At 35.7% G+C, this 23,762-nt stretch overlaps 1 protein-coding gene and 1 long non-coding RNA gene across 2 annotated transcripts; both read left to right on the top strand.

Moving 5' to 3' along the window:
* The first annotated feature begins 8,705 nt into the window (after positions 1-8,705).
* Positions 8,706-10,706, top strand: LOC122024743. Its single transcript, XR_006123502.1, has 3 exons — positions 8,706-9,234; positions 9,930-10,008; positions 10,533-10,706. It is a non-coding gene; the product is annotated as an uncharacterized LOC122024743 (long non-coding RNA).
* A 3,966-nt stretch (positions 10,707-14,672) lies between these two features.
* Positions 14,673-23,653, top strand: LOC122025520 (integrin-linked protein kinase 1-like). The gene is made up of 11 exons (XM_042584331.1): positions 14,673-15,096; positions 17,926-18,000; positions 19,632-19,748; positions 20,692-20,786; positions 21,134-21,254; positions 21,327-21,406; positions 21,948-22,007; positions 22,084-22,205; positions 22,283-22,368; positions 22,452-22,567; positions 22,862-23,653. The coding sequence occupies exons 1-11, from the start codon at positions 14,773-14,775 to the stop codon at positions 22,986-22,988; spliced, it is 1,323 nt and encodes a 440-aa protein (XP_042440265.1). The 5' UTR covers positions 14,673-14,772; the 3' UTR covers positions 22,989-23,653.
* The last annotated feature ends 109 nt before the right edge of the window (positions 23,654-23,762 follow it).

Genomic DNA, 23,762 nt, shown 5'->3' with positions numbered 1-23,762 from the left:
ACAAATCTAAGGGGCATATATTAGCTAATTGTCTTTTCAAGTTTATATTTTATTTTTCTAATTTTACTAAATCCTTGGAAAGAATCTTAATAAATTTAAACGACTTTTCAAGAGATAAGGCGCATACCTGACTTACCTCGTATTCTGATGCTCCCTCTTTATCGTAGCTTTCCTATGATGATCCTCCCCCTTCATCGATGCTTTTGTCCAAAGACTCTCCCCTTCATTGATGCTCATCTTGGATGAGCTTTTATTGTCTTCAGGTAGGTACTTGGCTATAAGAGCTATTGCGGCAAGTTCCTCAGTTTCAGATTCTTCTGATGACGATTCGGTGCCCATTGAAGAGTTGGATTCAACTTCTTTCGATTCTTCTTGGGGCTTAAAGAACTTTTCCTAAATTTTTTTTGCACTTTGGTAGTTGCCAATTCTGTCAACCGGTAGTATGCTTATAAGATAAAATTCAGCCTTACCATTTGACATAAAATCATCGCACTGCTTTTTGTTCCAAAGGTGTTCTTCGAGTTCTTCTCCGTTCGTGTTCTTTGTTGCTTCATAACCATATTTTATTATTAATAAAATATTAAAATCTATTTTAAGAAATACCTCCATTCGTCACTTCCAAAACACGAACTCCCCCTCGAATGTTGGTGGATAGATGCTAGCTCCGACCATTTTTTGTTTGCTTCAATCGGCGGTTAGTCCTTCTAAGACGTCCTGGCTCTGATACCAATTTTAGTACCCTTGGCGGCTGGCTAGAGGGAGGTGAATATCCTTGTAAAACAAAGCGAACCTTCCTCGAACTTTATAGCTTTAACAAAATTAACACTTTGTTACAACAGGGGAGGTTATTAATCTAAGGAAGTTGAAAGCACACTAAATAAATTCTCCTTTATTCGGAGAAGCCTCTTACAATGTTGATGACTCACAACAACAAGGCTGGAATCAAGTAGGATCAATTATAAGTGTTCTTCTTGTTGTGTCTAAGCTTCTGGGACCAGGGATGTATTTATAGCCCTGGTTGAGGCGCCTGGAAGGGTTTCAAGAGCTTGGAGGGGGATAAAATTTTATCCCCATCGCAACGGATAGCGTTTGACGCAATCCAGATAAGTTTCATGGTCCGGGTGCTCGGACCCAAGTTAACAGCTTCTTAACTTGTTTGGTCCGGGTTCTTGCTTTGGCTCATGCTCGCTTAGGTCCAGGTCTTCCGCTCAGACTCCGGCTCCACTTGGGTGATCTCTGCCTCCCAGAATAGGGCTCACATGAACCCAACTTTCAGCCTTTGAGCAATCTTCCGCTCTGGCTTCTCGTCCCTCGGAAACGTCGTGCACCTCATTCTCGTCCGCTCGCGCACTCTTCTGTAGCACATCGTCCCTTGGAGGCACCAAGCCCGTCGACTCTCTCCTGTGTCGTCCTTCTCGCTAACTACGTCTTTCGGTCGACTTCCTGTGCTCCTAAGTTCCTGTACACTTAGACATAGCAGTTAAAAACCAACATGACCTAACTTAATTTGGTTGATCACATCAAAACTACCTGAGGTACTAACATATTAATGACTTCTCTCTTCCAAATATCAAGTTCTGTTTAGATCAACCCTTGGTCAAATTGACTAGAATTAGGTACATTATCAAATATCAAAATCCTAGAGGTCGATTGCACCAAACAAAATCAGCTCCAATCGATTGGAGTGGCCCCACTGATCGATTAGGAGACCTTTTGTACTCAATTGGGCTCTGGTTTAATCGATCACTTGATCGATTGACCAACCCAAACTTGCTTAATTCAATTTTAGGGTTTCCAATCCCAACATCCGGTCAACTGTGACTTGTTGAGACTCCCTTATGCCTAGCATCTGGTCAACTTTGACTTGTTGTGACTTCATCACTAAGTGTCTGGTCAATCTTTTGCCCCGATCAATCTTGACCCACTTGGAATTACAAACATCAGGTGTCCGGTCAACCTTAACACGCCTAGATTTTTACATGCTTTACTTCACTCACCAGGTCATTTCACCACCTGGCTTCACTCACCAGGATTTCCCTCTGCATATCTTCACTCACTAGGACTTTTCACCTGACTTCACTCACTGAGACTTTTTCCACTGTCTAGCTTTACTCACTAGGACTTTCCAACTATCGGGCTTTACTCACCAGGACTTTCCACACAAAATGTTCAGTCAACACTGATCCACTTAGATTTTCTTCTTCTTCCAACTTTCCAGTTGGTCTTGCCCTTGCCTAACCTCTAGTAGGACTTTCTAGTCAAATATCCAGTCAACATTGACCTACATGACTCTTCTAGTTAACCTTTAACCATCAATATCTCATATGGACAATTGCACCTGCAATCTTCATACATTGTAAAACATCAAAACTCAAATATCAAGACTCAAGCTTGAGCCAACTTAAGCTTAGTCAACCTAGTCAACCTTGACCCAAGGAAAATTGTACCAACAAACCACAATAATGATTCCTTAAACCTAGAGCACCCAACATGGTAGCAATAATTCCTCCTATATGTTGGTTAGTCCTAGGAAAACGTACCGGTTCCACTGTACAAAAATTTTTGTACAAGTGTCGAACCTTTCCTTAAATAACCTATTGTGTTCTTCAGAAGTTAAATTAGGAATCGCAGACGGAACTTAACATCATTGATTCCAAATTTAACTTATCTATTCTTAATGGTTTAGATTTGAATCGCAAGCGGAACTTAACACTATTGATTCAAATCCACCTATGTTATTAATTCCATTAAATATTAATTTCTAAAATTGACTTCCAGGACTACATGGCTAGGCACATGACCTTCTTGGATATGGGAGCAACCACCACCGCCTAGATAAAGCATTTTAAGGAAAGCTAATATTTAATTTCCTTAAATAACTCTAGGTTAACCAAAAAGAACAATCGAATCACAAATTCGAAAAACAAAACAAAAGAAACACATCTTCGAAACAAATCCGAAAATCTAGAATCTAATGCCTCTTGTGTTTGGAATTCATACAAAAGAAATACAACTAGTATGATGCGGAAATTAATTACTAATTATACCTTCCTTTGTATGCAACAATAACCTCTTGATCTTCTACCGTATTCCTCTTCTAACCTCGGACGTTGTGTGGGCAACGATCTTCCGAGATGAGAACCACCAAGCACCTTCTTCTTCCTTCTAGGTTTCGGCCACCAAGAGCTCCTCCAAAGATGAAGAGGTTCGGCCACCACCAAGCTCCAAGGGATGCTAGAAATATCACCTCCTTTTCTCTCCTTCTTCTCCAAGCAAGATCCGGCCACCACAAGGACTCCAAGGATGAGATGAGGTTCGGCCACAAGATGGAGAAGAGAGAAAGAGGAGGGGATGACCACACCTAAAGAGAAAAAGAGAGGAGAAAAATAATAGAGTCGTTTTTCATGAAGACACCTCTACCCCCTCTTTTATAATCCTTGGTCTTGGCAAATAAGGAAATTTAATTAAAAACTTCCTTAATTCTTTTGCCATGAAAATGAAAATTTTATTTAATTAAAAACAATTTTCCTTTTCATTATTATATGGCCGACCACTTATTTCCCCAAAACAAGGAGAGTTTTAATTAAAACAAAAAATAAAACTTCCTAATTTGTTTCCGGAAATTTATAAAAAATTTCTCCAATAATTTTTCCCTTCATAGTGGATTATAAAAAGGAAATTTTATAAATTAAAATCTTTCTTTTAAACATGTGGATGATTTCCAAAAAGAAAAGTTATCTCTAAAAATTAAAATCTCCTTTCAATCTACAAATAGAGAAAGATATCAAATCTTTTCTTAATCTTTTGTAGAAACTAATAAAAGATAATATTTAATTTTTAAAACTCTCTTTTAAATGATCATGGTTAAAAAGGAAAGTTTTCTCAAAATTAAAATCTCCTTTCAATCTACAAATAAGGAAAGATTTCAAATCTTTTCTTAATCTTTTGTAGAAAGCTATAAAAGGAAAGATTTAAATTTTAAACTCTCTTTTAAAAACATGATATCCACATAAGAAATAATTTTAATAAAAATCCGTTTTAATATTCTAGTGGTCGGCCACCTAAGCTTGGGACCCAAGCTTTGGCCGACCACCTATAATTGGCTCCACCAATAGCTTTGGTCGGCCCTAGCTTGGGCTCCAAGCTAGCTTGGCCGGCCACCTTTAGGTGGGTAGAAAGGTGGGTATAGGTGAGTATAAATCTCTATATACAAGAGACTACGATAGGGACCGAGAGGAGGAATTGGTTTTAGTCTCCCGATGAAAATAAGCTTCCCGTGTTCGCTCCGAACACACAACTTAATTCCATCAATAATAATTCATTCCAGTAAAGAACTATTATTGAACTGTCGCACCAATCCCAAATTACATTTTGGGCTCCTTCTTATTATGAGTGTGTTAGTCTCCCTGTGTTTAAGATGTCGAATGTCCACTAATTAAATGAGTTACTGACAACTCACTTAATTAATATCTTAGTCCAAGAGTAGTACCACTCAACCTTATCGTCATGTCGGACTAAGTCCACCTGCAGGGTTTAACATGACAATCCTTATGAGCTCCTCTTGGGGACATTATCAACCTAGATCACTAGGACACAGTTTCCTTCTATAATCAACAACACACACTATAAGTGATATCATTTCCCAACTTATCAGGCTTATTAATTTATCGAACTAAATATCACCCATTGATAAATTAAAGAAATAAATATCAAATATATATGCTTGTTATTATATTAGGATTAAGAGCACACACTTCCATAATAACTGAGGTCTTTGTTCCTTTATAAAGTCAGTATAAAAAGAAACGACCTCTAATGGTCCTACTCAATACACTCTAAGTGTACTAGTGTAATTATATAGTTAAGATAAACTAATATCTAATTACACTACGACCTTCCAATGGTTTGTTCCTTTCCATCTTGGTCGTGAGCTACTGTTTATAATTTATAAGGTGCTGATAACATGATCCTCTGTGTGTGACACCACACACCATGTTATCTACAATATAAATTAATTGAACAACTACATTTATCATAAATGTAGACATTTGACCAATGTGATTCTTATGTTTAGATAAATATTTATACCAAAAGCTAGACTTTTAGTATACACTCTAACACTATAGATTCTGGAGTGACTCAATCATCCAATGCCACAATCACCGCTCTTACTAAACTGTTTCAGGAGTTCCTTGCATCTCAACCACATGTCATGTCTACCTCTTCTCACATATGTTTGCCCTCTAGTGGTACCTCATGTATATCTTCCCCTATTTGGATCTTTGATTCTCGAGCTTCGCATCATATATCACCTAATGTCAATTCTTTTGTATCTATAAATTCATCTCCTTTTGTGTTGGTCGTAAGTGCTGATGGTTCTCCCATGCCATTAGCTGGTGTTGACTCTATTTGTATGCATAATTTGTCTTTATTTAATATATATTATATTCCTAATCTTACTTTGAACTTTATCTCGGTTGATCAAACACCACGAGTCACCATACAAGCCATGTCCTCACTCGATGTGAGATGTATAAACACATAACCAGGTCAAAGGAACCGAATGTTGAAGAAATTAGAAAGACCAAGATTTTGAAAAGCTTGAAGAACCACCGCATAAGAAGGGAGAAATCTAGAGAGCCAACTTATTCCCTTGTTAGATCCTTCTTTAGATCGTACTTAGTTGGTAGTCTAATGTATCTCACCATCACTTGACATGACATTACTTATGCTGTACACATTGTCAGCCAATTTGTTACTTCTCCCACTTTAGTACATTGGAGAGTTATGCTTCACATCCTTTGATATCTTCAAGGTATCCAATTTCATAATCTTCTTCATCCTTCCATTTCTACCTTAGAGATGCGTGCCTATGCAGATGCAAATTGGAGTAGTGATTCTATATATCATAAGTCCATTACAAAGTTTGTGTTTTCTTGGGAGATTCTCTTATCTCTTGGAATAATAATAAAAATAAAATGTTATCTCTCGTTTTTCTATCGAAGCAGAATATCATGATATAACCCCTACTACTGCTGAAATTATTTGATTACATTGGATACTTGCTCATATGAATGTTTTGTTGGACCGTGAGATTCGATAGAGGGGGGGGTGAATATCGATAAACAAAATCGTTCGAGTATAAACGCAGCGGAAATAAAAAGGACAATGATAACACAAGCTGGTTTTACTTGGTTCGGAGCCTGTGTCGACTCCTATGTTGGTTGCTACTCGGAAAACCTAACGATTCCACTATACAAAAATTTTATACAAAGGTCTGAACTTTTTCCTAGCTACCATGTGTTCTTTTAAATTAAACTTGGATCGCCTGCGGAACTTAACACGTTTGATCCAAAGTTTAATTTATTTGTTCTTTTAGGTTTAGACTTGGATCTCCTGTGGAACTTAACACATTCAATCCAAATCACCTAGGTCACGAAGACAATTAAATATCTATTTCCAAAATTGGCTTCCAGTACTGCATGGCGAGGCACATGACCTTCTTGGATATGGGAGCAACCACCACCGACTAGACAAAGCCTTTTAAGGAAATTAAATACTTAACCTTCCCATAGTAACCCTAGGTTAACCTCTAAGAACAATCAAATCACAAGGAAAAGAAAAATAAAAGAACACAATATCGAAAACTAATTCAAAAAACTAGAATCGCATGCCTCTTGTATTTGGTATTTTTACAAAGAAATAAAACTAGTATGATGCGGAAATTAAATACTAGTATATCTTTTCTTTTGCAAGCAAAAACCTCTAGGTCTTCTACCGTATTCCTCTTCTAACCTCGGACGTTGTGTGGGCAACGATCTTCCGAGATGAGAAACCACCAAAGCACCTTCTTCTCCTCCTTGCAAGGTTCGGCCACAACAAGAGCACCTCCAAGGATGAAGAGATTCAATCACCACCAATGCTCCAAGGGATGCAAGCTTTCTCTCCTTCTTCTCCAAGCTAGAATCCGGCCACCACTTGATCTCCAAGAGAGAAGAGAGTTTCGGCCACAAGGATGGAGAGAAGAGAAAAGGAAGAGCCGGACACACCAAGGAAGAAAAGAGGGAGAAAAATAATAGAGGTTGTTCACCTTGAAGGCACCCAAAACCCCCTCTTTTATAATCCTTAGCTTTGGCAAATAAGGAAATTTAATTATAATAAAATTTCCTTAACTTTTCTTAACATGAATTAATTAAGAAAAAATAAACAAAATTTTCTAATTACCCATGTCATGGCCGGCCACCTCATGGAAGAACAAATAAGACAATTTTCAATCAACCAATTAAAAATTCCTTATTTGTCTTCGGAAATTTAAAAAAAAATAAAATTTCCTTTTAAAATCCCTTCATGGTAGATAAAAAGAAATTTCTATAATTTTAATTTTTCAACATGTGAATAATTTACAAAGAAGAAAAATAAAATATCCTTCCAATCTACAAATAAGGAAAAAGATTTAATCTCTTTCTTTAATCTTTTGTAGAAACTTATAAAAGAGATATTTTAATTTTTAATGTCTCCAATAAATTATATCTTCCACATAAGAAAATTTTAAAATTAAAATTCTTTTCTAATTTAATAGGGCCGGCCACCTAAGCTTGGGTTCAAGCTAGGGCCGGCCACCCATGGACCAAGGTTTGGCCGGCCTTAAATTAGCTCAGTTTTCCGCACAGGTAGTACAGTAGTTACATAAGATAGGCCTCGAGCTAGTCAGTAGGAGTTGGGTCGATTACATCCCGTGTTCGCCCCGAACACACAACTTAATTTTATCAATAATAATTCATTCCACTAAAGAACTATTATTGAACTATCGCACTAATCCCAAATTACATTTTTGGGCTCCTTCTTATTATGAGTGTGTTAGTCTCCCTGTGTTTAAGATGTCGAATGCCACTAATTAAGTGAGTTACTGACAACTCATTTAATTAATATCTTAGTCCAAGAATAGTTCCACTCAACCTTATCGTCATGTCCACTACTAGAAAATTAGGCTTTTGAGACAAAAATTTTAAGACAATGACAAAATTCGTCTCAAATACTAAGTAATTAAGATAGTAATAATAAATGTCTCACAATTTTATATTGAGACATTAAATTTAAGACAGTATTTAAGATTTTGTCTCAAATTCAACTAATAAGACACCTAATAAAGACGGTTAAAAATATAGTCTTAAATTATCTTGAATATGATTCATCGAAACGATCGCAATAACTGTCACAGATTCTACCGTTCCACTTCCAATATTATTTCACAGAACGATCGTGACTATTGATAATTTACAGTAATGAATTTTTTTAATTTTTAATTTGTGTTTAGACTATTGATAATTTAAGAATTATAAACATAAAGCATATTAAATATTTAATGATGTACTAACTTTTTAGGATATGCCTAAATCATTAAATAACATAATAATAAAAGTAAATAATAAATTTATTATATATATATATATATATAGAGGGTGATAATATTAATTAAAACTAATTAAAATTTAATCTAATTATATTTATTTAAGAAAATAATAATAATATAATTAATAGTTAATAAGAAAATAAATTTATACGATTATATAGATTTTTTATTTTTTTTTTTAAATTTAAAATGATTATTTATTTTATTTTATTATATTATATTTTTAAATGATATATTTTAGAAAATAAATTTTGTTATCAAAACTAAGTCCTAAATTTCTATTAACATCATCGTCTTCTCATTTTCTCACGCTTTGAAACCTAAAAGCCGCCGTTGTCGCCGCTTCAGCCGTCGCTGCTGCCTCCAGCTTCGTCTTCTTCTTCTCACCCTGTCGTGCCCGCCCACTGATACATCCGCCGCTTTAGCCGCCGCGGCCATTTCCATTGCCGCCGCCACTGCTTCCTCCGCCGCCGCCGCCGCTTCCTCCCCTCGCCGCTGCTTCCGCTGTCGCCTTCTTCTTCTTCTTCTTCTTTTCGTCCTGTCATGCCCGCCCGCCGTTGCTGCCATGTTCTTCTTGATGGAGCCATTGATTTTGGACAGGATGAAGAAGTTGCAGAGAATGATGAAACATATTAGGATTATTTTTTGTATTGTTATTCTTTAACGTTGATGAGAATAATGCATTTGAAGAACCTACTTTAAGCTCAGCTTTCTCGAACCTAGTGAGCTTGGAAATCATTGTCTCAAGGCTTTTTTCTTACACATGGAAGTGGAGAGTTGGAAGCAGATAATGTTTTGATTTGAGAACTGATAGTCCTTGGTTGGTATGCACATTTGCTTTTTGTTTCCGACATTGTTCCTTGTCTTCTTTTTTCTTCCTAATTTATCATGCTCTAACTGATCAACAATTCCAGTAACAGTAGTTGGTGGAGTTCTTACATCAGTTGCATCTTTAGCATTGTTGTTTAAGTCGATATATGAATACACACTACTCTTCACCATTTCCTTCTCCTGCGACAAGTCAACTTTTTTTGTTCCATTTGCATTGCTATTTTCTTGGACAAATGTAGTTTCAGAACCAACTTCACCATGCCTCATATCCCTTCTCTTTTGAACTTTACCTGGTTCAATAGGAATACTTCAATACCTTTGTCGATAGGAGCTTCATTACTAACCAAATTGGCTTTCTTAGTCCTCTTCAACATAGAGATTTCTTCGGTTGTGTTACTATCCATGGAGTTCTCCACAAATTGCTCATCCATTCTGCCTAATCCTGGTAATAGAACAACTTTGCATCGTCCAAGCAAAATGAGCTTCTGAACTTTTTAAAGAGGTCGCTAATTGCAATGGTCATCAATTTTTATTCTTCTTCATTTATGTTTGATGTATAATCGATTTTTGAGTATTAGTCTGATTTATTTATAATTTAGTAATTGGTCATCGTTGTTTTCTTTTTTAAGTTTAGCTTCAAATGTGTAATTGACATCTTGACTAATATGTTGATTTTTTTTCATGATAGGTCATCATGGTTAGACAAAAAAAGAAAGAGACAACCATGCTAGAAAAATTGAATGGTGATCAAGCAAATGTGGTAAGAGGTAATTTATCTTAAATGCATACTCCCACACGTGTAAAAGAGAAACTACAACAAGAAAAACTAAATAACATATTACGTCCAATAGTTCATCCACAAACAAGATCCAAGCATCAATAACAAGTTCAGCATGCATCAATATTGAAAGCTCAAACTTTAGAGCTCATTGATGAACAACAAAATTCATAATCAATTGATGTTGGTGATGTAGTAGTGTACATATTAACAATTTTGATGATGTAGTAGTGTACATATTTTTAAGTTATAGATAAATTTATTTTACAAGTGCAACAACTTGAAAGTCACAAAGATATTGACAAGCACATGAACCATCATTTCTTATTACGAGATGAAGAGGTTTGTTTAACTTGGGGTTGTTTGTGTTGTATATATACATAATTGTAAGAAAGAGGACTATGTGTTAAATGATGATATTTTTTATTGAAAAGTTCTATTTATTGATTTTTTAACAATATATATTATAAATCATCTTTACCTCTAATAAGAGTTTTTTTTTAAAATGTTCAGGATTCTGACAAAGAAGGATTATAGAAGTTATCTCAAGATCATGAGGAGTTGATCTTTAGACTTTCTATTGTGTAACTTTTATGGGAATAATAGTTATTTTTCTTATCCAATTAATGATGGATGTGTAGATATTTCTATTATTGCATGAATGTTGGATGCACTTCAATTAATGATTGTAGAATTTTATATTATGTATATCATTTTTAATTTATAGACAGAATTTTTCCTTTTGTTTTGAAATGATAATTCAATAAATCTGATCTAGATTAATTTGTATAGTAAATATTCTTTTAAGATTATTAATTTTAATTACAAATGTTGCATCTAACAAGTTAAAACATTAGGGACAATAATTTATTGTCTTCACTTCTATTTGAGACAGCACATTACCATCTCAATTTAGTGTCTCTAGTTTTTTCACAGGATAAGACATAACATTTGAGACAAAACAATAGCTGTCTTAAATACTTTTGAGACAATTGAACAACTGTCTCATCACCGTCTTAAATAACATTTGAGACGGTACAACTGTCTCAATATTTTTTTGAGACACTTGTATTGGGGACGACTACATTACCGTCTCATCACTGTCTCAAAAACATTTTGAGACACTAAATTTATAATTTAAGACATATTTTGTTGTGTCTCAAAAGCCTAGTTTTCTAGTAGTGGTCGGACTAAGTCCACCTGCAGGGTTTAACATGACAATCCTTATGAGCTCCTCTTGGGAACATTATCAACCTAGATCACTAGGACACAGTTTCCTTCCATAATCAACAACACACACTATAAGTGATATCATTTCCCAACTTATCGGGCTTATTGATTTATCGAACTAAATCTCACCTATTGATAAATTAAAGAAATAAATATCAAATATATGTGCTTGTTATTATATTAGGATTAAGAGCACACACTTCCATAATAACTGAGGTCTTGTTCCTTTATAAAGTCAGTATAAAAGAAACGACCTCTGATGGTCCTACTCAATACACTCTAAGTGTACTAGTGTAATTATATAGTTAAGATAAACTAATACCTAATTACACTACGACCTTCCAATGGTTTGTTCCTTTCCATTTTGGTCGTGAGCTACTGTTTATAATTTATAAGGTACTGATAACATTATCTTCTATATGTGACACCACATACTATGTTATCTACAATATAAATTAATTGAACAACTACAAACAAATGTAGATAATTTGACCAAATGTGATTCTTTATTCAAAATAAATGTTTACAAAAGCTTAGACTTTCAATATACACCCTAACATCTTACTCCAAGGCCCGCACACAAGGGTGCTTTCGGTGGGCAATCACTAGCAGTTCGAAAATTGTTACAAATTAAAGTACAGGAATGCTAATAGAAATAAAGCAAATACCGACAAGAATTTAATAAAAAAGGGAAGGAGCGTGTTGTCGGAGCTTTGTTAGCGTCGTAAGAGCGCAGAGCAGCAGAGCAATCAGTAGAAGACTTTCTTTCAGTTGTTGTTCTTGAAGCTCCCCTCTGACCCTCCTTTTATATGAGGCTCGGGGCACCCCGGATCCCTTCCGGGCGCCCTGGTGAGACGTGGTAGGTCCAACCAACGAGCTCCACGTGGCGACGCGCGACCTGGATAAAATTTACCTCCCGGGCGCCCGGATCCCTTCCGGGTGCACGGACCTCCGGGCGCCCGGACCACCTTTCTCCAGAAGACGGTTTTCCTGCAAGACAAGGTTAGTCCGAGGCAAATAGATAAGGTATATTCTGCAAAATAAAGTGTTAGCACAGTTTATAGGTTTAATATAAAAAGTATGACTTAGATTCCGTCTTTCCGAGACCGGAATCTAGTCACGATCTCGACTTAGATATCCGAAATGGATCTAAGCCGGATCGACGCCTAATGTTCCCTTCCCGGGAACGCGTCCTCACAGTCACTCCCCTCCAGTGACTTACCTTACTTACCTGCTAGACGTCCGGTCAGCCCTTCGACCTGTCTGGACTTCTCGCCAAGCGTCCGGTCAGCTCGTCGACCCGCTTGGACTTCTCGCTAGCTATCCGATCAATCCGTCGACCTAGCTGGACTTCTCGCCAAGCGTCTGGTCAGCCCGTCGACCCGCTTGGACTTCGTGCCAGACATCCGGTCAGCCCGTCGACCTGTTTGGACTTCGTCTGCACACTCGGTCAGAGTGTTAGATCACAACAAACCTAACTTAACCTGATTTGTCATTCATCAAAACCTGAGTTAGACCGTTAGTGCTAACCGCACCAACATATTTTTCTCTTGAACCTTACCCCAATGCATTGTGACAACTTCAGTGTCATTTAAATTATTCACAATTTTATCTTTCGTTAGTGCATTAAGCATATCAAAATTGATTGTCATCTCACTCGTCATCACTATTAGAATGACACAATTATTTTGTCATTTGTCTCATCTTTCATGTAAATTACAAACTTACTCACTAAGACATATTCTATCGTACATTTTTAATTTTTGATTAACAAACTCTTGATATTTTTTGTTAGTACATCGTAAATTTGAATGGATATTAGTATAGGTTAAATTATTATTATCTAAAGTTAGATTAATCTTCTATTATTTTTTTTATTTTCTATTTATTTCTTATTTTTCTCTGTAAACCTTAAGTTTTGCTCTCTTTGTTTTTTTTCTCACATCGCTCACTCCTCTTTGCATCCTCTTTTTCACACCAGGAAAGTAATTAATTACATCATTTGAGTGATCGAATGCACGCTTTCAACAAGAACACAAAGAGGTAAGAAACAGAGTAGTAGAAGTAAGGGCCGTTTGATTATTTTCTAGAAATAAGAATAGGAATGAGAATTATTGTATTATAGAATGGGAATGAGTATGAGTATGGATATCGCTTTTAAAAATAATATTTGGTTAGTTACATATTTTCTATCGGAATAAATTAAAATTTTCTTTTTTACCCTTAAAGGAAAATAAGAGAAAAAATTAGATGTGAGAGAAAAATATGATAAAAGAGAATGATGAGAGAGAAAGTATGATGAAAGAGAAAGTATGATGAGAAAGAATGAAGAGAGAGAAAGTGTGATGAGAGAAAATGAGAAAAGAGAGTGTGATAGGAGAGAGCATGATGAGAGAGAAAAGTATGATAGGAGAGGATGAAGAGAGAAAATATAATGAGAACAAATGAGGAGAGAGATTATGGAGAGAAAAAGTATGGTGAGAGAGAAAATATGATGAGAGAGAAAGTGTGATGAGAAAAAAAAGAGAACAATGAGTGTGATGGGAGAGATTGAGGAGAAAGAAAGTATGATGAGAGAGAAAATATATTGAGGAAAAAAATGAGGGAGTGTGACAAGAGAGATTGAGGAGAGAGAAAGTGTGATGATAGCGAAAATGTGATGAGAAAAAAAGAGAAAAAGGGAGTGTGATGGGAGAGATTGAGGAAAGAGAAAGTATGATGAGAGAGAAAGTATAATGAGAAAAAAAAAAGAATGAAGAGAGTGCGATGGAAGAGATTAAGGAGAGAGAAAGTATGATAAGAGAGAAAGTGTAATGAGAAAAAAAAGAAAAAAGAGAGTGTGATAGGAGAGATTAAGGAGAGAAAAAGTGTGTGATAAAATGATGAGAGAAAAAATATGATGAGAGAGAACAAGGAGAGAGAAGTAATATGAAAGAAAAAAATAAATATATATATTTTGATATTTGATATTAAGGGAGAAAATTTTAGTTTTAGGTCAAGAATATTTTTGGAATAAGGAAATATTTTGATTGATGAAAATAGGGTAATGACTCATTGAAGGAGAGGTATATGGGAATGAGTTATTACCCAATTTCAAGGATTCATTCCCTTATTTATATTCCTATTCCTATAACCTAAACATTAATAATGATAATCAATAATTCTCATTCTCATTCTCCACTCCTATTCCCTTAAACTAAAGATCCCTCGAAATATAATAAAAGAGCCCGTGAAAATGAGCGAAATGCTCTCTTCATGTTTTTCAACGGTGCCGGGCCCCAGTGGGTCCCGTGGTGCCAGCCCATTTGCACTTCCAGCACAAGCGTGGACGAAAAGAAAATTCTGTCTCCATCATTATGAATCGTCAGAATTAAATTGATTAATAAAATTGGGGGGAAAAGAAAAAAGGAAAAGTGAAGTGGCCATTAATTGTTGATTTGCGATCCTTAATGTTGTTTAGCAATTAATTCCTTTCTCAATTTGGATCCGGACGGCGACGGAGGGCCCTCTTCTTCGCGAGCCCATGAACAGCATCCGCACCGACGGTAACAATGGCGCCGGCGAGGCATGCGACTCGTCAGCGGGTTCCTCGTCCGCTGCGGGCAAGCAGAAGGAGAAGGAGAAGGCGCGGGTCAGCCGGACGTCGCTCATCCTCTGGCACACCCACCAAAACGACGTCGCCGCCGTGCGTAAGCTCCTCGAGGAGGACCCTGACCTCGTCAATGCCCACGACTACGACAAACGAACCCCTCTCCACGTCGCGGCGCTCCACGGTTGGGTCGGGATAGCCAAGTGCCTCATCGAGTTTGGCGCCGACGTCAATTCCCAAGACCGGTGGAAGAACACGGTGAGGCGGAACATGTCTACTCCCCCGTATCCTCGTCTTTTCGTTCGATTTCGTACTCTCCGAGAGTATTTTGTGTGATCCTTTTTGAGGGACGGCGTTCTAGTATTATGGATGTAGTTAATTAGGGGGTTGAACTATTAATTCCTCTACCACATCAAATGGACACAAAACTGAAAATAAAGTAAATAATTAGAAAATTGAATGTGATATAATGCTGAGGAGATTGCGGAAACAAGCATGGTAACCTTTTATGATTTATTATAAAAAGTAGCATTCATAACTCGGGAGAGTTTTTTTTTAGGGTCAAAACTCGGGAAAGGCTTTGAAATTGGCTTGTGATTATGGTTATTTTTTTTCTTATCTAGGCAACAGCATTAGAGGCAGGCCTAAATTTTGCTTGGAAATTTTGCTTGTTTTTATGTTTGTATCCACTAAATTGAGGACTGTAATGATTATGACAGCATTAATTTTTTGTTCTAGAATTGACTCAAGGAGAAAAATAGGGCTTCATACTTGTTTACATAATATTCTTGCCTGTACTTATTCTATATCTTGCAAGGATGAAATTCAGGTTAAATAAATTGGACCTTCACCAATGACTCTCACGTTATGTCGAAGGAATTTTAACAAAGCAGGAGTTGAAAGTGGGTACAACTGATATATTACTAGTTGTCGAGAAGCTTATAAAATCTGAAATACGTATGAAGTTTATTATTAACCTTCATTACCAACTTTTAATTCAATTCACCACTTTGAATAAGATTGAAGAAAAGCCAAAAAAATGATAATGATCATGGTCAAACAATTATGCTGACCTGAGATTGATAGATTCTACTTGGCCATTTAACTTGTTCTTTGCTGGGCTTTACCTTTTAAATTTTAGAGCAGGATTGGGTCAATTACAAGTCAAACCTAGTCAAACTAGCAAATTCATTTCAACTTTAAGACCGAAGGCTTTTGGCTATTAGAAATCTATTAACTTGAAAACTCAAAATGTTAGAATTTATAACCACAACAGTCAGCAAATGTGACCTTGAATAACTCTATTTCAGATTCATGCTATTTTGCTTGCCTATCCTAGGTTTAGTGACTTCAATGAATTTGGGTTGTGGAAAACATGATAATGAATCAGATTGGTTTGAAAATCAGATTTGAATCAACTATGAAATTATTTGTCAAAACAAAAAATATATAAACATCAAATAGAATAGTATTAGACAATTATAAGATATCATCTGGTCAGTCCGCTCAGTTCAGCTTACAAAATTTGTAGTTAAAATTATCAATTTAGAACTACTGATTGTTTTTAGTGACACGGTAGCATATGAGATTAGAGCGACTTTCAGAAGGTAAAGCAAGAAACTCTAGCTTTAAAGATAATAAGCTCATAGGATTAGATCATAAAATGCAGATTAGCTGGAGTAAACACACTTTTGTGCATTCACTTGTCCTACATGATCTGTCTGTGCACAGGATTATGATTTATCACAGAAATCCTAGACTGGCAGGAGTAAGCTCACTTATGTGTATTCACTTTTCAAAAATGGGTTGTTTGCTTCATATGGATATCAATGTAGTTTTTCCTACTTTTATTGGTATATGAAAATAATTATCTTATCTAAGAGTTGGTACGTTTCATGGACATAACCAGCTCCCACATGTTATCCTGGACACTCTTTGTGGAGATGTTAGTCAGATGGATAGCAGTGGCTAAGCTAGGGAGACACGATCGGTGTTCGGTCAAGGTTCCATGCCAGGCAAAACTGATATTATATAGTCCAATTTTTACACCTCAAACCTCTTTACTAGGTACAACTCAATCAAGTGAAAATATTACTAACATTTTAAACAACTATTACTAAAATCTTTCATAATAAGAAACAAAACTGAAAACTTATTAAAAGATCAATGGACAAAAATCAAAGGGACACTCCAAATTTTTAGAATATCAAAGGGGCTCCCCTGTTTGATTTTTCATCAAAAAGATGTCCTTGTTCTTTAATTACCCTTGTTGGCACTTGTCTCCATTAGCTTCAGGATGAAGCCCACTTCTCTCCATGCTGTTGATGCTCCACACAGAATGCACAAGCCGGTTGGACCAGCTTGCTGATAGCCTGATACTTGTCTCGTGTCAGTAGATGCCAAGGAGCATTGACATGCCACCATGTGTTGACACCAACCACATGTTCTCAAAGTTTGTTGTCAGTGGTTGAGGTTGTGTGCACTAAGGTCAGTGCTGTTGTGCATGTGAGATCATGGCTGCTACGTGGAATGACGAAGGAGGGGGTGATGGTGAAGCCAATGCAGTAGAAGGGGGTTGGCAAGTGGCAACTGTGGGCATACACCAATGGAGATGATGAGGGAGGTGGCGAGGGTGAAGCTGAGACAGAGGACGGGCCCAACTGATGGGGGATGCAGGTGTTTACGCCAGCAGGGATACAAGTGGACAAGTTATAATTTGGGAATGGGGGTAGTCTTGGTGAATATTCAAAAACTGGTGCCTCTATGATTTTGTAAGTTTGGGGCACCCTGTTTGTTTTCACCCAAGATTGATACAATTTAATTTACTTAACAATATACTAAACAGATCTAACCCATATTAGTATGGTATATTTACCAATTAAATGTTTAAAAGCACAGTCGTAATCAGTTTTCTGCAACAATTGACTGAGCAGTGATACTACTAGTTTTAAAGAGCAAATACTGTGTTTTATTTGAGATATCTGACGATGTTGTTGCTATGATTAAAAAGTAGAATAAATTACTTTTATCATACATGAAAGAGCTCAACTATGGTGGACTTGCCCTCACTATTATGGTTCTTGACAGCCACTAGCTGATGCAGAAGGCGCTAAGAAGCGTAGCATGATTGAGCTTCTAAGTTCAAATGGTGGATTATCTTTTGTAAGTTTCTGTGCTGACTAACATTTGCATTCTTGTACTGCTAGGTATAAACACTAACAATTTTTCCGAGAAGCATTTTCATCCATTACATGAGTTCCTGGAATGCAAAATTTCATCTTCCCTGGCACTTATACCTATCTTGCAGTTATGCTTATCTTCAGGATTTGGAATTTTAACAATGACCTGAACTTGATGTTTGAAAAAACAATGTTTGCCTTTACTTTTCAAATTCAAGTTCTTTTGTATGAGAAATTTGTCCTTGTAAAATCTCCAGCTAACCTATAAATTTCAAATGATTGAACTTTGCAATAGTTTGCCATATTGCATGTGGCTCAATACTCCTATAACTTATTCTCCCTTTAAGATAATTAAGATGACGTTATTTTTGTGGTAATATGGCGTCAATCAGTTTCCTAAATTCCTTCTGTTTTACTGCCATCTAATCTTGATCCTATGTCATTTTTCTGTTGTATGTGGGCACAAAAAAATATTTGCTGATTCTCTTTCCACATGATATCAGCTAACCATGTCTATTAAGGCTTTATTAGTGAAGTATCATTAAGATTTCTTCTTGGCAAAAAAAGTTACACCTAGGAGTTTTTTTAAAAATTTAACTTGTATTTATTAATCTGCTAGTGAGATTTTTTGTTTTGTTTTTTAATTATTACTATTGACATGATTCATTTTTTACATATGCAATTGTCTTTAAATAGTTTTGTTTAAGTGGTCACCTATAGGAATGAAGAGTTCTTTTAGAGAAGATTTGTAAACCTCAGATTCCTCGCTTCCTAACTCATCAAATTTGTCATTTTACTTGCTTTATTTTTGGAATTTAACCTCTTTAAGAAATTTTAAATTTAATAAACATTTGTTTTCTCTTTTCTTTATTCCGAGGAAGAATTGGTGGGCTCTAGGAAGGGTTTGTTAATACATGGCTTGGTTTCATTGTTAAGCTTCAGTATGACGTAGCAGATCATGCTTTCTGGTCAAAATTCCATTTTTCATATGTACAGATAGGAACAATGTGGATATGCCCAGTCTGAAGTGTTGTCACTGCTTATGTTGATTCATCTGCCAAACTGGCAAATACAGATTGAGTTCAGAGTAATTGATTCCTTCTGGCACTAGGAGCCTACCCTACCTTAGTGCAGCTGGTTAAATGAATGATTCAAATAGAGCCTTTGCCACTACTATTAATTATTCGTATATCTTAGTTCCTTATTCCTGTTCTTTTCTACTCTGCCTTCCCTTAGTCATAAATATGAAGAACAACACCTGGGAAGAACATAACTGGTATATGCCATTCTCTTTGTTAACTCTTCTGTTCATGCTATCTCTATTTCAACCTTTATTTTTTAATTAGCATGGCAGCTACCACTGCCAAATGCTGATTGCAAAGGCAATGTGTATTACTAGTACATGAGATTTAAGATTTTCTATACCATGTTCAGTATATTAAATTTATAAATGTTTGTTCTATGTCTTCTATCCTATTTTGAATAATGCATATTGAGTTATGACATGTCAAACTTTTAGGAGGTCATTGTTGTAGTGCCTACTTTAAGATCACCTGGATCGCTTGTCCTTTTATTGACTACCTCTAACTTTAATAATCTCTGTTCGCATTGCAGGGACAAAATGGAAGCCATTTTGAACCAAAGCCAGTGCCACCTCCTCTTCCTAGCAAGTGTGACTGGGAAATTGACCCATCTGAGCTGGATTTTTCTGTTGCAACAATCATCGGAAAGGTCTGCGCTACTAGATTTTAGCTGACTTCATGTGTGCATCAATCACATGATGAATAAATAAACTTATACATTTGAAAATTTCAGTCATGAAAAATCTTCAATATGACATCTCTACATGAACCTAGGAGGTTTGAGAATTGAATTCAACTATTTCTTTGGTTTCTGAAAGCTTTTGTCTGTATAAGGTTGAATGTTCATTTCTACTCTTGGTAGACTACTTCTGATATCTACCGGTGTCTGGTTTTTTATAATTAAATAACTGGATTTGGACAATCATGATGAAACTTTGCAGATCATTTACCATGCTGTTTCTGCCTTTTTCTCAAATACAATCTGCAGTAACAGTGGCAAAGGATGATTCTAAGATCTAATTTGATCTTGTGCTATTGAAGATGGAAAAGTTGGCCTTTCATCCTTGATATGTAAAATGCTAGATGTAATTCTTGGATGCCTCCAAGGAAGACTGATTGTGATTTGTAAGATTCCAGAAAATTTGAACAATGACAACCAAGAAAATGATGTTTGCATAGAGGTTTATTTTTTATGGTACGAAAAACATGTATTTAATTAACATGGAAACCTATGAGCATTTTTATATTCTGAGAAAGTTGTTGACTAATTTTATTTTATTTAAATATCATGAAAAAAAGTTCTTGCTGGTGTTCTGTCAATTTATCATTGCTGCTTGTACTACATGCCGGTAATTGCTTAGTTATAATAGCTAAAAAGAAGGGATTCATTTTTTTGTTGATTCCATTTGCCAAACATCTCAATATGGATTTATGTTACCTTTTGTCTTCTCTCGCAATTAGGTTAATTATTTTTCTGGCACAGCAACTGTTATCTTCAATACGAATGATTCTCGTAGTCTCTAGTTGACTGAGCATTTGTTCTCTTATTTCTTGACTACTTTCCTCTTTAGTGATGTAGCTTGCAACTGTAGGGTTCATTTGGCGAAATTATAAAAGCTTATTGGCGTGGAACACCTGTTGCTATCAAACGTATTCTTCCATCTTTATCAGATGACAGATTGGTTATGTAAGACCATACTTTGTTGACTTTCATCTTCTTTTATCTTTTGGAAATTTTACGACTATTATTTTAAACTTTTATTAACAGGTGTTCCTATTTTTACAACTATTGGTTATGTAAGCCTTTTAGTACAAAATTCAATTTTGACATAGATAAGAAATAAATTTACTTAGTTCATATGTTCCTATTGACGCTTTATGCAGAACTCTCATTACTGCCTTCATATTCTATGTAACAATTAGTACATCACTGCGTCTTACAACAATCTGAATAATTGTTTACTAGAGAACATTGAATGATCCATTGTAAACAACAAATGATGACACCTTACGAGCTATCATGTTATTATTCAGCCAAGACTTCCGCCACGAGGTAAATGTATTGGTAAAACTGAGGCATCCCAACGTCGTCCAATTCCTTGGAGCTGTAACCGACAAAAAGCCCTTGATGCTAGTTACTGAGTATTTAAGAGGGGTATAAGAATCATATATTTTTCTGTTTTTTAAAAGGGAAATTAACTTGATAACGTCTAACATCTTCTATCAGGGTGATCTTCATCAGTATCTCAAGGAAAAGAGTTCACTTAGTCCACAAGTAGCGATCAACTTTGCACTAGATATTGCCAGGTATCTATGTATTTCATTTATAACCATTTACATCTTTACATATATGGTTCCAGTTTTATTTGTTAATTGTAATGAGAAATTACTATTTGGATGGTAACTGTCAGCAAGGTACACAATCTTCCGAATAAAAAATGGGATATTACCTTTTTGGGCAACTTGCCTTACCTTTGGTATCAATTGAGTTGGTTCTAAACCTTTGTGCCTTGCTGCTTAAGTTATAGATGCTCTGTTTGAATAACCTAGTTAGATGTTAACATGATGTATAGGAAAAAGATAAGCAACCATAAACCTACTTATGAGCAAAAAGAATTTTGTATTAACAATTAACATTCCTAATTATAGTTATCATACAAAATTGGTCAAGGAACTAGATATGAAAAGTGATATGTGAATGTCCCAGTTTATGGGTGGTAATAGCCCAAATGATGCTGTTATGAGACACTTTCTGACAATTCAATGACAAATACCATGTTCTGTATACGTCATCTCTCTACATTGCATGTGGTAGTTGTTGACGATGACTATGGTTATTGTGAGACAGGGGCATGGCTTACCTTCATAACGAACCAAATGTGATAATACATAGAGATCTAAAACCAAGGTGAATTCAATTTGCATTTGTATACTTTCTTAGTATAGGGTTGTCTGTAGTACTTACTCAAGTAAGCCACTCTCAGAAATGTTCTTTTGGTCAATGCAAATGCGGATCATTTGAAAGTTGGAGACTTTGGACTCAGCAAGCTCCTCAGTACCCAAAATGCACACGATGTATACAAAATGACAGGAGAAACTGGAAGCTGTGAGTTGATAAATTTCTGAAATCCAGAATAATGTTTTTACACCATCTGATTTTCAATACTCTTTTTTGAGAGCCAGACCGGTATATGGCTCCTGAAGTATTCAAACATCGCAAATATGATAAGAAAGTTGATGTGTTCTCTTTTGCTATGATATTGTATGAGGTAAGTGTTCTTTGACTAACCATTCAGTTTTCAACGAGCAGCAATTAGTCAATCTATCGACATCCTTTATGTTGTCTGCTTAGATGCTTGAAGGTGAGGCACCATTTTTAAGCCATGAACCATATGAAGCTGCCAAGATTGTCGCAGAAGGCAACCGTCCAAAGATTCGTGCTAAAGGATATACACCAGAACTGAGAGAGTAAGAAATAAAATTGTAGTGCAAATTCACTTGTGCAATTCCAGTTGCTTTTATTTTCCTGCAATCTATTTTTGCTGAACAATTACATGGTTTAAATTTTCATTATATATTCATTTTTAATTTATTCATCAGCAGAAATTAGAAATAGATGAAAGGGAATAGGAAGCCGTTAATTCATTTTGTCCATTTGTATCCCGGTCGCCGGTTTGTTCAGGCTCAATTAGTTAAGCATGCTATGCAATTGTTTCATAAAACAGGAAATGATATCCTGTATTTGTTGTCTAACTTTTGCAGCTTGATAGAGCTTTGTTGGGCTGCTGAAATTAATAAGAGGCCCTCGTTTCTTGATATTCTCAAGAGGCTCGAAAGGATCAAGGACAGCCTTTCCTCAGATCACTCCTGGAACATCTTCATCCAGTAGATTAATTCTTTGTATCTTTACTCATCATTTTGGTGGTTAAAAAAATCAATGAAAATCATAATTTGGCAAATAATGAGATAATTAAAAAACTACAATTGTGTATAATCTCTTTGAATGATCAATTTTGCTTTTTGAACCATGATTATCAAAGGCTGTCTGTATGTAGCATTCAAACTCTTCATTCTATCCAAAATAAATAAGTAATTAAATAACAATAACACTGTTGTGTTTCAAATTTTTAAGTCCATTCCAAGTTCAACCTAGCGTATTTGCTGTCCACATATTATTGTTGCGACCTACCTTGTATATTTGATTCTGCTTAAAAGCTAGGAAAACCAGTTAATAAATGTTTCTATTTGCTTACTGCTCTTTTGCTTCATTAAACGTATGAAAGACAGAGAACTAAAGCCAAGTAAAATATTTTGTATTACGCAGAAAAAAGTGCACTGATCTAGATAAGTTCATTTTGGAGAACTTGAATTGCAAACCATTTTATTAGACATGTTCACCTCGTAGATCATAAACAAACAAATTCAATTCAACTTTGATTCAGCCAAGTCAAATATCATCTCTAATATCATAATACTCGAGTCCATCCAATTGATGTGACAAGCTGATAGTATAATTTTTGATTGGATTACTACTTAGTGGGAGTTGCGTTAGATGCAAAAATATTGTTAATAGGAGTGTTGTACCTCATGAAAGAAAAGCCTTATATCATCAGAATCATTGTTTGGTTTGAGTTTGATAACTAAGGTCGCAATATAATGTCCC

The sequence above is a fragment of the Zingiber officinale genome, chromosome 9B, assembly GCF_018446385.1.
Source record: "Zingiber officinale cultivar Zhangliang chromosome 9B, Zo_v1.1, whole genome shotgun sequence".
In the NCBI taxonomy this organism is placed as follows: Eukaryota; Viridiplantae; Streptophyta; class Magnoliopsida; order Zingiberales; family Zingiberaceae; genus Zingiber; species Zingiber officinale.
The sequence above is the reverse complement of the archived record's forward strand: the minus strand, read 5'-3'. Positions and strand labels throughout refer to the sequence as shown.